The sequence below is a fragment of the Pogona vitticeps genome, chromosome 7 (assembly GCF_051106095.1).
Source record: "Pogona vitticeps strain Pit_001003342236 chromosome 7, PviZW2.1, whole genome shotgun sequence".
NCBI classification, from domain to species: domain Eukaryota; kingdom Metazoa; phylum Chordata; class Lepidosauria; order Squamata; family Agamidae; genus Pogona; species Pogona vitticeps.
The window spans coordinates 2,940,520-2,957,938 of NC_135789.1; the positions used below are offsets into that span (position 1 = coordinate 2,940,520).

The 17,419-nt window shown below is 44.7% G+C and overlaps 1 protein-coding gene across 1 annotated transcript in view; it reads left to right on the forward strand.

Moving 5' to 3' along the window:
- The window catches only part of CTNNBIP1 (catenin beta interacting protein 1), a 28,524-nt gene extending 13,468 nt beyond the window's left edge, over nt 1–15,056 (forward strand). The window contains exons 3-6 of the mRNA XM_020782224.3: nt 341–447; nt 1,136–1,257; nt 2,124–2,214; nt 13,656–15,056. Coding sequence (XP_020637883.1) covers nt 1,162–1,257; nt 2,124–2,214; nt 13,656–13,714 — 246 coding nt within the window. The 5' untranslated portion in view covers nt 341–447; nt 1,136–1,161 and the 3' untranslated portion in view covers nt 13,715–15,056. The remainder of the gene's footprint in view (nt 1–340; nt 448–1,135; nt 1,258–2,123; nt 2,215–13,655) is intronic.
- The last annotated feature ends 2,363 nt before the right edge of the window (nt 15,057–17,419 follow it).

Sequence of the window (17,419 nt, forward strand, 5' to 3'; positions counted from 1 at the left end):
CCTTCCAGATGTTGTATTTGGATCAGAGTAATTGTGAATCGGCACATTTGGAAGACACTGAGTTGGGAAGCCCCAGTTAAAACCTTTGAGCACCAGCTGCTAAAACATACGTGCACTCGTTTTGTTTAAGCCAGAGGTAGGGAACATGTCACCCTCCAGAGGTTATACAGCAGTTTCCGTCATCCCTAGATACTGGCTGTGCTATCAAGGGATGGTGGAAGTCCTCATGCAAAAACATCTGGAGGCCTGTACATCCAATACTGTGGTTTAAATGAGGGCTGCCAAGTGTCTTAATTTAAGGCCAAATGCTTGCTTCTCATCTCCTTTATATCTTTTGCAGGAGGTGCCCCGCATGTTTTCTCCAAGGCCTACGGTGAATCTCTGATTTCTTTTGTCTGGCCATTATTCACTGAACTTTCTCACAGCCTGAGGTTCCTAGGCAGGCAGGTAATCTTGGCTCTTTCTCTCTCCTGTCAGTTCTTTTGCTTCTTTCTCTTTGTGAACTGTGAGAGGTCTGTAGTGCGCTGGAATTGAAAGATAGCGCAGAGAAGCTGTCAGCTGTGCATAGCATTCTAGCATACATTTTAAAATTCCACCTAGTAGATTTGAACAAGTTAAGTGACCAGCCTAAATATTGCTGCTAATTCAAAGCAAACAATACACTGATTGTAATGCTCAATTGATCAGGATCCTCAGGCAGTCATAGAGTCATGTACTCACTAAGAGGGTGACAAATAACATAATTGCCCCCTGTCATCTGAACGTCACAGCGCTTTGAGCCTGTCAGCCTTGTCTGGTGTATGCACAGAACTGCAGTCCTATGGCAAGTGTTCATGCAACATTTCCCCTCCGTACCCAGAAGAAGCTGTACACTATTTCCTCCCTGTGGAAAATGCACTTGTCAGTTTTACTGGATTGCAGCTCAGGCTTACTGCCCCCAGGAGACCGATTTGTCCATGACATTTCCTGGCAGAGTTGAATGACATACCAGGAGGAACAAGTCCCAACCATTCCGCTTCTGTCAGCAGAACAATGATGGCTTTAGCGCTTAACATCATTTGGCAACTTCCTTTTTCCGCCGTTAACATAGTCAGCTTCTTTGCCTTTGTCATTTTTGTTGACATCAAATATTTAGGAGTCTCAGGAACTGGGAAGAGGGGAATGAACCGTGAGGGCGTCCCCGGGAAAAGTCCGGAGGAGATGTACATTCAGCAAAAAGTGAGGGTCCTCCTTATGCTTCGGAAGATGGGATCAAATGTAAGTATTATAAGGCACCTTGATGACAAGAGTCCTTACTGTTACTGGTCCAGAATGTTTACCAACCTTCTAGTAGCTATCTTCATTATTGCACAATGAGGGTTGTCAGGAACGAGAATGGACTGTTTTCCAGTTGGTGAAAAGTTCCTTGCCTGCATGCCTGGAGAGGATTCCTGGTTACTGCAGGGAAGTGGGTTAGTGCCTGTTTATAGGCCCAATTTGTGACTTCTTAAACCAAGTCTGTTTTGAAAAGTAGTTCAGCCTAATGCCACTTCTGCTTGGCTTTACATCTGAAGCACCGTGTGGGCAAAGGCTAAGCGGATTTTGATGAAATTATGTAAAGCAGTACTAAACTCTTGCCTCCGGCTTGTACCCCATAGGCTAATAATTTATGTTTGGGATTATGTCAAGGATTCAGTCCTTTTTCTGCTTCCTGATATTTGAAATACGAAGCTGCAAAATGAATCCATTTAGTATCACTGGAGAAATGGAGCTAATTCACCAATATATACTTTCATCCCTGTATGCAATGTGCTCTACTTGGGGATATTATGAATCTTCAGGTCTTTTTTGGACCTAAAATAGGATCTTAAATGATGGGAGGAAATGAAATTTAATTTAAATCTATATGTCCAGATTGGTAGACCACATGGATCACTACCTAAACATTATTTTCGTATAGGTCATTCAGTAATTTGAAATTTTTGTGAAGCAGCAGCTTCAAACTACAAGCCTTGCTTATGTGACTTTCAAGTGATAAAAAACAAACAATAAGGAAATGGAATTGTAGCTTGGCATGGATCTTGTTCCTGGTCGTGTTTTCTGCTCTGTTTTTGTGGATTTACTTTGGTTTGTCCATTTTCCAGTTAACCACCAGCGAAGAGGAGTTCTTGCGGACATATGCCGGGGTCGTGAATAGTCAGCTTAGCCAGCTTCCTCAGCATTCTATTGATCAGGGTGAGTAACTGAGGTGACAGGGGACATCCTCTGCTTTCAGTCGTTGTTAGTATGAACAGTCCACATGGAAGTACAGACGGGGCTTTGGGTGTATTTTAGAACTGCAAAATAATGCATCTCCCAGATTCTGTTCTGTGAGTTTGAGCAGCAAAGGGAAAAACTTTGTGTACACTGTATTGTGATGGAAAAACGAACTAAGATTGAAGCTAAATAAAGACTATTATCCAGTAGTTAGCGTCTCCAGTTTAGTTTAGTCCTTTTTGACTGGTGGCGAAGCCTCTTGCTGTGGCTGTCAATTCTGTTCTGTCTGGTTGTACAACAAAATACAATGGGTCCGTCAAAACAGTAGCTTCCTTTAAGGCTCTGGTCCCCAGAGGTTCTTGGACTACAGTTCCCAGAAATCTCAGCCAGCACAGCTAGTGGTGAAGGATTCTGGGAGTTGCAGTCTGGGGACCCAAGATTGGGAACCATTGCTTTAAGGCAACCTGATTGATTGATTGATTGATTGATTGATTGATAGATTGATTGATTGATTAGATTTTTACCTCGCCCCTCTAGACCATGTCTACCTGGGATGTCTACTTCTGCCACTCCGTGCCCTCCAGATATATTGAAATGCATTTCCCACAATCCTCTGGCCAACTATTTAGCTAAGACACAACTGTTTAAATTTCAGTTCACTGTTTGAATGCCACTTGGCCTCTGTTCCAGAATATTACGAATCTACTTTACTTCTACCTTGCAGAAAGTGTGGTAGAGCCTGGGAGCAAGCAAAAAATGTGGGAAGTCGTTTGGCCTCTCCCCCTCCCTCCCCCTCTTATTCTGCTTTTGAAGGGCAGAGCAAGAGGGAAGGACCTGCATGCAAGTGAGGGATAATAGACTATACTGTAGGTTATACTGTGCAAAGAGATTGAATCATACTGAATTCTCTTCCAAGATCAGGAATACTAAGAGCTTATGAGCAACTCCTTCCCTGATGTCACTTTGAAGTGTCTGCAGGAGGTGAAATGGATCTGCAGGTTGGGAAAGGAAGAGGTTGTCTTAAACTGCCATGCTGAATCACAGTCTGATTCAAAATAACTCCGGCAGCCATCTCTCATTCTGTGAAAGGGAGGAGGCGGAAGAGAGAAATCTAAGGTCAGAACAACACCTGGTGTCTAGGTCTGATTATATCAGAGCTAATAAGTGGGAGATAAGAGAAACGGTTTCGACCATGTGCTTATTTTTTAAAACTGGTTAAGGTATAACCTTAACCAATTTTTGTGTAACTAGGCTAAACTGGAAATCAGGGAGGTCTAATTCTCCTAAATGCAGTACGGATGACTGTGTGTGTCCTTCTTCTAGGATGGCAAACCCTACTTTCTGTTCTGTGATTCTTTGAGATCTTTCTGTGGGGATACTGCCCACCCTCCCCGACCTTACCAGGAAACAGAGAATCAACGCTGCCCATCTCCTTCTGTAGCTCTTCTTTTGCCTGTGATGGACTGTGGCAGGGTTTGAGACGTTTCGTTTCTCAGTGACTCCCAGAGAATTGCAGTGCTAGCATCCCTGACTCTTCTGTTTTCTTCTCAGAGCTTTCAGTTCCTCAAATGAAAATCCAAAATTTGAACGGACATGTCATCCACTAGGTGGCAGTGTTTTCCTAGGAAACCTCTTCTAGGCTCTGGGAGACTTACACCTAAAACATTTTATCCCCAAATGATTTAACATTGAATTTGCATGTATGTCAGTCTATCGCCAAGGACCCTGTTAAATTGATTTGGGCAGAAAAGAGCCCCCCTTTTTTTCTTCTTTTTTTGGAGTCACAGCATTTGTTTCATGGATCCTTATCTTAGAATTTCAAATGATTTGCTTTTGCAAATGCATACTTCCATAATTTAATGATGCATGGATTCTTATTTTCACAGTTCTTATTCCTACAAGAGTTTGTTGCTGTTTACTAGAGCTACCCCTTTCCCACTTTAAATGTTTATTCACTTGCAATTATTATGTGGTTCCCTAATTGCTTTTTATACACCTTGTTGCTATCTGGAAGTGTTGTTTATTTCTAAAACTCCATATAAGTAGTGTGACAGGTATTTACCTGCTCCTTTATAAAGACAGCTGCAATGGGGAGCACAGATCTTGCAGGTGAGCAGTCAGATTTGATTTCTTCATAGTCCTTTGATGATAGAGGCCATTGTCAGAGGGCCGACAGACTAACATTGTCTTCAAGTAGGGGTTGCTGTGTTGCAGCACCCTGTAAATGGAGTTGATATGTGTGCCAGTGTGGCCTAGTGGGTAGAGTGATGGACTAGGACTGTGGAGGCCAGGGTTCAAATCTCTACTGGGCCATGGAAACTCACTAGGGGAATGGAACTGGTAAAAACCATATTTAAATAGCTCACTTACCTTGAAAGCACTGTTAGGGTTGCAATGTTCCCTCTAACGGTCAGCCCTGCTGGGTGCGGGTCTGCCCCTTGTGCGTGGGATGCTGCCCACCATGTGGAGTTCTGCCATGACCAGGAACAAAAGGAGCTGAAAATGGTTGCTGTGGGTGTGTGGAGGAGGAGGAGGAGTGCTTTTTGGAGGGGGGCAAAGGTGTGTGCATGTGCACGCATCTTAGAGGAAACCGCAAGTGTTGGTAGAAGTCGCTTCCGACTTGAGAGCAAAGAACACACACACATACGTGTGTGCTGAACAGAGTTAGCAGATCTCATTGCATTTGTGTACCTGTTGTCTTACTGATGTTGTTCTAAATTGTCCCCTCATTGGGAGAAAGGGAGCCTACACATGATATAAAATAAAGGAAATAATAAATGCGCTTCCTGTTTAATTGCAGCTTAACAGAACTTGGAGAGTTGATTGTAAAAACGAATTAGGTATAGTACCAAACTAGGCCAAAAAGTGGTTGCCGTCATGGTTACAATTCAAAAAAATTACTTTACATTTCCATTTTCTGGACATAATTGGGATGCATACAATAAAAATACTGCTGTTGCAATAGGCCATCATCACTATCTGACAATAATTAGTTATGTCACAAAAGGAATTCATTTGTTACTTATTAACTTAGCCTTGTTATCTAACATCATTATAACTTTGTTGTTGGGAAAAAGCAGTTAAATAGAAGTAACTAGGTAGGTTTTTTTAACTAGTTCCTTCCCAACCCTGGGTTAGGAAGAAAATACTAACCCTGGGTTACTATTTTCTTTGTCAAAGAAACATTTTGTGGAAGAGTTAACAGGAGCAATGAGCTGCTGGGTCATCATTATATCTGGAAAACTGGAAAGCTTCAGAGCAGTTTGTTGGGTGATCTTGAAATATTGCAGAGACCCATGGTATGAACCGTGCAGTGGAAGATAATTAATGCACCCCTTTTCTAATACGAGCTGCTCCTTTGGAGCTTTTGCCATCAAGGAATAGTTTGAAACAAGACTCCAAGGTCTGTGCTTCCATTGGGCCTCGGAAGTGGGAGAGATCTAAAGAGCGAAGGCATTAATCTTTGTAAGTACACGCCTGCGGGAACGCTGGCTGCCTTCTTTCTCCGTCATCTGTTTTGATCTGTACTGCTGAGCTCTCTGCCTATTAAAGAGGGAACAAAATCAGCAGCTCTTGAAGGGCTGTGCTAAGCTGGGGCTTGTCAGATGAACTGAAACCCTCCTTGTTCCTAGAAGAGTGTGTGCAATATACAGCGGAGTGCGCCTGGCTTTTTCCTTTGCACACCGCCTAAGGTGAGGGGACTGAGCCTGTGCCGTTTGCGATTTGCAGAACCGGCCTGGGAACAGCCGCCCTTGCGGCCTATCAGGGGTAGCGCCAACCTTGGTGACTCGGCTACCGCTTGTTGCCATAGCGACCGTGTCTTGTAGGTTCTTGGAGGAAACCTCATCCCTCGGGAGAACGGAGCCCGAGATGAAAACAGACTCTGTGCAGGTAGAGGTTGGAGGGACTGGTGTTTAAAAATAAAGCCACTCGGCCTGAACTGTTTCAGTGGGAGAATGTTGCCGTGGAGATTGAGAGCAGAAGGAGATTAGTTAAGATTTGGGGTCAGTATTATTCTGCCTCCTTTTGCGGGGGCGGCCCACAAGTGTGTTGCGCAGCATGTTCTAACATATGACCTGCATATTCATGTTTGTACTTAATCACAAAGGGAAGGGTTTTGACAGCCACTCGAGAAGAGGTTTACACTTCCCAATAAAGCCAGGTGTCTCGTGGTCCTCCAGTTGTTCTCGGTTACTGCTTTTTTCATCATCCCTAGCTAGCTAGACTGCACTTCCAGTCTTTCCCCATCTGGCAACATCTGTATTGCCACGCATTCCCCACAACTGTTTCAGATCCTTTGTGCGACACGAGCCCTGTATTTCAGCCATACTTCCCTGCAGTGCTTCAAAAATTTGTCAGAGAGGAAAAGGTGTTCCACATACACAGGACTGACTGGTCTAACATGAAGCCATCGCTGCAGATATCCCCGGGGGCTTGCCTACAGAGCTATACTGTATTACCTCTAACTAAATGGCGATCCACCACGGTGCAAGCATTTTGGGTTTGTACTGAAGAGATATGAGGTCAAGAACTCACTGAGACCCAGTGTTTCGTGTAACCGTTTGCTGTCTTTCATCCTAGCCTGATTCATAGGGTAGTTCTGAGAAAGAGGGTGGTGCTGGTGGACATGCCATATGCGCTGCTCTGATCTTCATGGAGGAATGATATTGGCATAAAAGAAATTTGAAAGTGGAGATTTATGGCCATGGTTTACTGAAGTAAAGATGACTTTGAGAGGGCAGTTCTGCAGCACTTATACTGTGATTTAAAAATAGACCCCAGATGCCTGCTGTCAGATCATCTGCACAGGAAGCTAAGCCACATTAAAAGCGGCTCTGCTTCCAATATCTGCTCTATAATTGTGACTCCATCATTGTTCACATGTCTCTTTCTAGCTCAGACACAGTTTATGTGAATCACTCAACATTGCTTCGAGGCATAATTTGGGGAGCCTGAAACATCACAGCAAAATTAAGCAGTTCAAACGAGCCTTTGTAAACCGAGGCTTGCTGGAATGAATCTCTTAATATTGAGTCCTCAGGTTGTTTCTTGCATTTTATCTGAAGACCATGTTCTCGCTTGCAAATCATTGGATGCTCCTGCCAGTGAAAGCAGAGTTTCGAGATGTCCTGGAACTTTCCCAACCTTCAGTTTTACTCATTCTTTTACTCATTCCACAACTGATGGAAGATAATGTCAAAACTTTGAGAGTGTTCAGCCATGCCTAGTCGTTCAAGAACAGGGTATTTAAAGTTTAAATGCCTTTCAGTTCCCTCTTACCTTCATTCAGGAGGCCTGGTTTGCTCTGTGAGCCTTAGTTTTGCCACCTTAAGGAAACTAGGATTCTTGGTTTAGCAATCTTAAGTGTGCATATTACCCGGACTGTGACGTTAATGCATTGTCTATAGACAGTGGGAAGCAATCTCCCTCCCACAGATACGTATAGAATATGAGGCAGGAAGATACTGAAGACTATGTGATGGCGAGCACAGTTTCCATGAGTAATTTTTGATGTCTGCCTGTATGTAACCTGATGACTGATACTCTTCTCTATAATGTAGGAGAGTTTGAAGAAGGAAATAAAAGATGGGATTCTTCCTATTAAGGGCAGGCTTCCAAGGCACTTCACCTTGTATCACCTTCGTGCAGATTAATTAACACTCAAGCAAATCCTGGCGAATACACCTGGTTTTGTCGGTACATGCCTTTCTCAGCCCACCCTGGGTTGTCTTGCGTGTGCATGAAAGGAGGAGAGAGTGCAGAAGCAGCAACTGGATTCCCTCTGGGGAGTGAAGCGTAGAAACAGCAGATGGGACCCTGTAGCTGGAGGGTGGCATTGTGCAGCCGGAGAACAAGGCCGGGGCTGTTTCAAGATACCTAAGGTTACTGTCGGAATCAAAGTCTTCTTTTGCGTAAGAGGAGGCCGTTTGTCTTAAGCCAGAATTGCACATATACAGCTTCAGGTCCTGCAGCCTGGGAAAGGCCGTTCCTGGCTGCTGGAGTTGAAATGCACCACAGCTTCCCTGTTGTCTGCTGTTTCCGTGACCTTTCATTGTGTGTGTGTTAAGCACACACGGCAACAGAAAGTTGTCCAGTGCAGAACTGGGATAGGTGAAAGCAAGTTGGAGTTTAGCCGTAGCACCTTCCTCTTTCACACACCTCGAATGCAGGAAAGCCCGGTACGTGCACAGATCATGGGATCTGTGTTGGAAATAGCTTTGCAAGCAAGCATGGAGGAAAAAAAAAACGCACAACAACTCAAATATCCCACCTGCCCGTAGCAAATTCTAGGCGGTCCCATTTGCAGTCTCGGTAAAAGAATGTAGAGCTGTCCCATCTGATCACCTGGAAGCAAAGAGCTTCCACAGGCAGCTGGCCAAGAGTGGTTTGCTGTTCTCTCCCTCGCCCAGCAGCCCGCCATCTTCGGCTTGGGGCCAACTGCGCTGGCCGAACAAGCTGGAACCTGAAGCCCTGCCTTCAGCCTGGGAGGGATTGTCAGTTGCGGCCCTCCTGTGAGTCACTAATGGGTGTGGACTCCTCAACTGCTCTGGGAGATGCTTTGGACTGATCTCACGCAACCTTCTAGGCTTCAGTTGGCATAGCACCTCTATTCCATCCTTGTGATTTGCTGTTGGAGCAAACAGCCAGGACCCTGAGTGAGTGTCAAGAGTGGCAGTTTGTGGTGCCACTGTAAACACACAAACGAGGCTGTCTCCCACCCAGTCTTCAGCTGTCTTTCAGTTTCTTTGTTTGTTGGATTTAGGTCCCTCCCTGCTCCTGAAACATACTCCAGGCACCTTGCAGTAATATTAAATAAAATAATGCCGTTGAAGCGGGGTTAGTACGCAATTTAAAACGAATTTAAATTGAAAGCTTAGCTAAAAATAAGGAGTGGCAAACAGCTGATCTTGCAGGATTGGTGTGAGACATTCTATGACAGGGAGCAGGGGAAGAGGAAGACCCCAATATGAGAGGGACTGAGTCCCTAAAGGAAGCCCTAGGGTTGAGTTTGCAAGAGCTGAGCAGGGCTTAGAGCGAGACATTTTGGAGATCATTCACTCACGGGGCCGTCATTAGTCAAGGGCAACTTGCCGGCATGTAACAACGACAAAGGAGAGGGAAAAGGTAGACCTTTTATTCTTTCATCTTGTTTGTCTAGGTGGAAGAAGTTTTGTAAGTGAGGGTAGATATTCAGTTATGTGAGCCCTCATCTGAGACCAGAAGCAATTCTTATATTATTGCTCCTTGGAAGATCCTATAGTGGCTGAAGTCTAACTGTATTGACTACATGCTGGAAACCCAACTCTCCTCTTGGCTGCTAGTGCTTTCTCAGCCTGTGGCTTGGTAAGAAGCAGTGGCCATTGTCATCTGAATATGGCGCCTCTGAGGTTGGGTGTCAGGCTGTTGGAAGGCTGCGGGAATTCATCTTGAAACAAGTGTTGTGGGCTTTTAAGATCGTTGAGTTTTGGACGCGAATGAAGATTGGGGATGGAGGCGAGAGAGGAGCATCTGCTGTTGTTAGGTAACCCAGCTCCTTTGCCTGGTGGGCTGTGATGTCACCTATGAGCTGGCTGTTGCTAGGAAACCCTGCTTCCCATGGAATCTCTTTAGCAAAGACATCTCTAGATCGAAAGAAAGGTGGTGCCCGTTAATGGGAGCACTTGGTTTTGCATCTGTCCTCTTGTCCTTTTCCACCAGATCTCAGGGTACACCACAGCAGTGGGCGGGCAGGAGGCCCAGGGCTACTGGAAGACCTCTGGGCAATCTGCAGTCAAACAGCACGGCTTTTTAAAAAAAATCATAGCAGCAGCAACAAAATGGCTTTCTCCTCCCCAGTCGTCTTTCAAAAGACAAAAGCTTGAGGTAACACCAGGAAACGGGGTTTGACTAGAAAAGTTGTGAGTTATGTTCTGCTCTAGGCTCAGAATTCTTTGCTGTCCATAGCCTGACTTAGACGTTGTATATGCTTTGAGGGGGAGGTCCTCTCCCCGTGCTCCCTCCATCCTTATATTCTTGGTGGTTTCAGCACCAGGGAGGTTTCTGTTCTTGCTTAGGCTTTATTGGAGAGCAAGAAACGTGGAAAAACATGGTTTCACTGTGCCGGGCTTCAAATTTAATATGAATGTTGGACTCCGATCTCTAAAGGACATTTAGAAGTCTGTTTCATGATGAAGATGTTCTGTCGTGCAGATGAGGAACTTGCAGAAAGCTTGAGAGATTGCCTCTCTTGGCCATTTATCTTAAAGTCTTTTTTTTTTAAAGACCTTGCACTTAATTTGTCTTGGCATACTAAGCTGCTTAGCTTGGGTAACCCTGCTATAATGTGAGCACAGAGAGTGGATTCTGTCAGGCCAGTATTCACCCTTGTCTTGAAAAGTGCAGGTGAGACAACACAGTTGATGGGACATCCTTCTCCTCAAGAGCTGACATTTAGTGATCGCTCATGTTGGTTCACTCAGGACTGAACAGGTTATAGAGTGCTTGGCTGTCCAGCCCATTACCCACCAAAAGGCATTCCAACTCACTGATCTGATCCGATCCGTTAGGGCTCTCAAAGGTTAAATCCACTCCCATGGTTTGACATGATTGACCCTGAGCATGAGAGTCTTGATAAGGAGCTTTTGGGGTTTTTCTGTGCCAGGGGCTGTGACGTTCGATGATTCCAACGGGTGCTTCTTGCCGTCTTCCACTTAGATGAACTACATAGATCCCTTAAGCTTTTGCATTTGGGGGAAGAATGTAGTGGCGAGAATCTCTTCCACTTTTTGCAGAATGATTGTGTTTATAGGGAAGCAAGAGGCAGACACCTGGAACCGTTTCAAAATCATCAGTACTATCTAGATTTCGTTAGCAGCAGTAGATCCCTATGTGGGAAAGGAGCTTTTTAGACTTTTGTCATAACACGGTCTTTCCCAGCTTCGTTGTCTTTTGGATATTTTTTGGCTTCAACTTCCATTAGCCCTCACTAATCCTTGGAGACTGATTGATTGATTCATTGATTGATTGGACTTGTATCCCACTCTAGTAGTGAACCACTATTCTGAACAGTTTACAGAGGCACATATAAGGAACATACAAGACAACCTCGAACACCAGTAATGTGTAAAAATACAGTAAAAGTAACAAAAGCAAAATAAGAAAACAAACATCATAAGCATAAACTGCTCTCTCAGAGTTGCAGTCTGGTAGAGCTAAAGAGGACATTGGGTTGAAGAAGGATGCAGTACAGCTTGCCTGTGTAAAGTTTTTTACTCCTGCAGTGTTGTGCATTTGTATTTGACTTACATAAGTCTTGGTACTCCACATTCTTGACTGAATGGTAACTTTTGTCATGGCTGATGGTTCAGACAAATACCATGTATATTAAGGTTGTTAGTTTTGGTAGATGGGATTAGCAGCATTTTTGGAGGTCAATTTGTGTTTTGGTGTTGCTTATTTTTTGTGTGTGGCATTTGTTTGATCCTTTTGAGTATTTGTATACTCACTATTGTTAGCCTTTGTATTGTATTTTAAACATGCAAACTGCCTTAGGTCCTTTTAAGGAGAAAAGCAGGCTCAGAATGTTTTAAACAAACAAACAAATACATTCATAATGTTTCTTATGCGATGGAAGTAGCTGCTCACATGGGTAGCTCCAGGTGTCTTGACAATCTGACTACAGTACTCTTTATTTGTAACTCCTCTCTAGCTTGCAATTTGGGAAACTTTTTCTACTCTTGAGGTTTAGCAATTAACAATGATGCATTTGTAAAGGTAAAGTCCTGTGCTCTTGATAAAAAAAGCATAGGCTATGGCACAGGGCACTTTGCAGTACAGATTGAAATCAACTTTCAGGCACCAAAGTGTTATCATGACCATCTTCTCACCCGCCATCTTTTTCCAGACGCACGGTGACCCTTTGAGCTGGGATGGCAAAAGATGCCGGCCTGGTTTGGGAGTTTAAATGAGTTTCCCAAAACTAAGAAGTGGCTTCCTTGGGAGTGTTTTCTCTGGAAGAAGGACCCATGTTGTGCCTGTTGCATTTGGCGCGATTGTCTCTCCTATCTAATCCTTTTAACTCGGAGGCTTCAAAGAAAGCCTTATTAAAAGAAATAATCTGTTCACGCAAGCCTAATTAGTTTGTGTGGGGCCTGACCAAAAAAAAAAATTCATTTCACATTGTCGCTTGTACTTAAATGGCAAAGATCATTTTTTAAAACGAGAGATCAATCGCCCACTTAGCCAAACATCCGCAGCTGCGTGGGTGGGGACTCCTGGAACGCAAGCAGCTTCTTAATTTGGTTCTGATTGCCGGCGGATCTGGAAATGGAAGTATCAACCGCTTCCTCTGTGTCAGGTTTGGAAACCAGATGTTCTGGAGCAAATTGAGCTCGGCACAAGAGCCTGCTTGAAGAAGAGGCTGCAGCCCGATTGGACGGAAGGGCTTGCCGAAGAGTTACATGAACGCAGCAGCAAAGTACCCACTTAGCCAGTAGTGGTAATTCATCCGGGACTTTTCCTATGTGCGCAGTTAATTCATTAATTTATTTTCAAATACTTACATGCCTGCTTTCTCCCAAAAAGGATCCAAGGCAGCTTGAAGAGTGTTAAAGATCTAATTATGGTGACACGGTCTGTCTCCAAAGACTTTTGCAAGTGTCACATAAGATACCTCTTTTTAATCCTAAACATCCAGGGACGTGGATGGGTCTGAGAGATTGTGACTGCCCCCGTGATTGCTGAGTGACTTTCAGTCCGGGATCTGAACTTGTGTCTCTCCCAGTTTTAACAGCACTTTGAAGATGACTCTCCTCAAAGTTAGAATGGCCAATAGTACAGTATATATTTGATTTAATTAATGAAGCACAGTAGCTGAAGTATTCATCTAGGGCTAGTTCTTTCCCTTGTTCCCTGAGGCTACAGAGCAGCTACCTTGTACATGAACTGGATGCACTAAAGGAAAAGGATAATAACCATCGGGACAGTTCATGGGCCCTGGCACTTGCTTATCCATGCCAGTTCAAGCGATGACATCTTTTCTGTGTTTGTTTGGATTTGAGTTCTCTCAAATGGCACTCTATCCATATCTCAAGGTGTATTTGAGCCCACAGTTATAAAAACCAGTGTTCTGAATGCTCAGTGAAAATACAGTATTTTTAGCTTACTGTATATGGTTCTCTGCCTCTCATACCTGTGGTGAAAAGATAATGTAAGAGATTACAAGTGATCAAGAATAGCACAGGAATTATGTGTTAAAATACCAGTATCCTTCCCCACCCACCTCATCTCCCCCACGGGCACTTTTACCTTTAGGAAAATTGATATTTCCACAGTGAAAGAAATCAGTTGGTTCTTCTGGTTCTTGGTGTAAACAAATAAAGTTGTGCCACACAGTTAAATCCATATTTCCTTGTTTGATTGATTTTTCTTTTGCACTGCAGGTGCTGAGGATGGGGTGATGGCGTTTTCCAGATCGGAGACCGAAGACCGAAGGCAGTAACGTGGAAGTGCTGTTTGAGCAATGTGGAGCTGGCGCAGGGGGAAGATAAGGCTCGTGACGATCAGAGAGGATGGCTGGACACTCCCGAGTCCTTTTGCCCTCCTCTGAAATTTGTCTTGTCCTGTGATAGCACCCCTTGTGCCCTCCGTTCAGTTTCCCTGCTCCTCGGCCCCCTTCGCGGGCAGCCTGCCCCCTCTGGTTGGCTCCACGGGGCTGCGTTAATCCAGGACAAAGCCAAGAAAACATCTGGAATCGTCTCCCACACCCCAAGAAAGGAAGAACTCTGAATGGCTCCCCAATGGCTTGATTTTCAGTTTTGTATTTTTAAGAGTGATTGCTGACGTGCGGCTTCGGAAAGGCCTTGAGACTCTGGTGCTTCTTTAGGTCATGCTTCTGTGTGCGTTTTTGGAGAGGGGCTTGGCGGTGTGAAACTGGACAGGGACTGCTGTTTGCCAGATGAGCAGCTTTCAGGTGTTTCACTGACGTCCCTGTTTCCTTGGCTAAAAACTGGGGAGGGCGGGTTGAGGGGAACGGAAGGGTTTAGTCGTTGCGTTACAGTTTATTGTCATGGCGGGAGAGGGAGATGCTTTGTCATATTTATTATATGTTTGCTTGCCTCTTTCCCCCCCCCCTTTGTTTTCTTTAAAGAAAAGTGGCTTAATTGTTGACTTTTGATGGACTCAATCAGAGTCGATCAGGCCGTGGATGCTTCCACATAAGCCTTCTGCTTCTGTTCCCTTCAGCTCCCCTTTGAGGAACTGATGCTCAAAAGCATGTTGTTGTTGTTGTTTTCTTTCTCAAGTCTGTCTGGGCAGGAAGGAGGGAGCCAGAAGGGTCCTGCTGCTTTGCATTGAAGGGTTGCAGTGGATCTCTGACAAAAGGGAGGGGTTTGTGACTTCTTTGCCTCTTGCAGAAGGCCTGTCCTCGCAGTGTAGGGATTACATCCCCCCCCCCATGTGTGATGTGCAAAAGCTTTAACCAGCATAGATGGGAGGGGTGGGTGGGCATCAGCCATTGGGTAGAATTGGTCTAATGTCTGCACTGATTAGTGAAGTGTGTTGATTCTCAAGGCATGTTTACCTGGGGCTGCCGATTCCTTTGGAGATGGTGTGTCTATGCCAGATACGCTGTGATTGCACATCTTGGTTCACAGTTTGGCTGAGTCATGTTGCGATTCTTTACATGTTCTGACTCTCCAGAAGCCTGTACATTATGATCTTAACATTTCATGTGCCGTGTGTGCATCTATGTGTTTCTTTCTCCGACATGCATCATGAATTTCCACAGTACTTCCCAGAAGGCTCCTAGGTAGATTGCACTAATAAAATATTCTCTAAAAATATTGAATTGAATCTTACTCTGTGTATTCCCTTGTAAGCTGGAACAGAGGTGATTGTCTAGAACAAACAGTTTATGGGCCTGGCTGCAACTGACGTAGGTTTTGGAATAACGAAGCAGCGTTTACATGCCCACAGAACGCCATCCGTTCTGCTTTGGTTCCTTGCCAAGATACTCCTAATTTTGCAAACCTTTTGGTCTTCTCAAGCCTGCAAATAACTCAGGTTTGTGTGTGGAGGGGGCTGGTTTGGCTCCCTGGCCTGACACCTAAAGATTCAAAAATACTGCTCAGGTGTGGCTAAAACTCATTTCTCTCTTGGTAGAGGTTGCTTCCTCCAGAAGCCTCATACCCCCATGGCTTTCAAGGCCATTGTATGACTTGGACCAGCCCTGCCATAAGGCAAGGTGAGGCAGTGGCCACAAGCAGCAGATCTGGGGAGGTGGCAGTAAGATATTGGGACAAAATACATCTTTGCCATGGGGTCTGCCTCGTGACCCCCTTGCCTAGACTGTTACCTTAATGCACAATGCATAAGAGACTCTTCCCACGGCCAGTTCTCTATGTCGAATTGAAGTGGGGTGCTATTATATGCCTCAGGCTGTGAAGTGGATCAACCCGGCTTGAGAATTCACGACATTGTCTGGGACTTGCATCCCTTGTAAGGCAAACAACTCGGTCGGTGCTCCACCGGGAGAGATGGGAATGACAAATCTGTTCCACAGGGGGGGTTATTTCTTGCACTGTGCTGTTCTTGCACATTGCAGAGGCGGGTGGCCGATGACTGAAAGGGAGGCAGGAGAAGTCATCCCAGATGGTGTTTTTCTAGAAAAGGCTGTGCTGTTTTCTCTGCTCTCCACTTTATTCTCTGCTGTTCACCTGCTGGGCCTTCATTTTTCTCCTTCCCTGGGGAATAGCATGTGTGTGTGTGTGTGTTTTTCCTCCAAGGACATTGCAGTGCCATCAGTGGAAGAGAATGGTTTTCTGATAAGCTGCCTTTATACCCTGTTCTGTTGTCTGTCCATCTGGTTCCGTAGCGTTGGCCAGATCTCCAGGGCGTCAGGCAGAAAAAGGTCTTTCTCATCACCTGTTGCTTTTACCTAATCCTGTCTACTGGAGACACCTGAGATTTGAACCAGGAACCTCCTGCCTATTAAACATGTGCTGAACCCCTCTTGCCTCTGGTACGTCTCCTGATCAAAAGCAGATTAGACTCGACTCGAGTTAAAACCACCGATGGAACCAATCTCATGCTCTCTCTAAACATGTGGAATTCTTGATCCTGCAGATATGGTTGGATTGCGATTCCTATCATGCCTCCTGTTGGCAATGCTGCCTAAGGCTGATGGGATTTGTAGTTCAATAAGAACTAGAAAGTGATGTGTTGTATGTCGCTGGTCTTGGAAATGATGCAGTGGTTGCAGCCTACCTAAAACCTTGGAAGAATGGTTTGGGCCAAACAACAAGAACTACACAGATAGTTTCACATTTAGGGGATGATGAACACATTGGTTGCTTCAGTGGCCATCTTCAAAGCTGCTGGGTTTGGAAAACGACCACAAAAGGAGTACATAGCTAACAGAAATCACTAAAAGCTAGATCTGTGTGGCAAATGGACAAGAAAGAGCTTTCTGCTGGGTTTCTTCCAGACTACAAAATCTGTTTTCGGGAATAAGAGTGATAGCAGGTCTTCTCCTGTGGGCATTTAAACTGTTTCTGTGACTAGCATTGTGATTTTAATTGCCTAGCCATTGTTTTTAAGAGGGAGATTGTTTAAGGTCCCCCTCCCAACCTTTTAAAATGTCTAATTTGTGTGGAGCCTCGTGACACAATGGTTAAACTGCAGTATTGCAGCCAAAACACTGCTCACGACCTGGGTTCAATCTCAGGTAGCCCTCTCCAGGTTAACTCAGCTTTTCATCCTTCTGAGGTTGGTAAATTGAGTCCCCAGCTTGCTGGGGGAGGGGGCAATGTGTAGCCTGCATAATTAAATTGTAAGCCACCCAGAGAGTGCTTTAAGTGCTGTGGGGTGATATATAAGCAGCAGACTACCCTATTTCCTTGAAAATAAGACACGGTCTTATATTAATTTTTGCTCCAAAATGCATTAGGGCTTCTTTTCAGGGGATGCTTTATTCTTTTTCATGTACAATCTACATTTATTCAAATACAGTCACGTCATCATCTTCTGGTTGCTGCACAATGCTGCACAAGGGTGGAGGGCGGGCTTTCTCTTAACTAGGGCTTGTTCTTGGGGTATTACAAGCATCCTGAAAAATCATACTAGGGCTTATTTGCAGGTTAGGTCTTATTTTCAGTGGAACAGTTTTTAAAACATGTATTTTGGGAGTAAGTCAGAGATACATGTA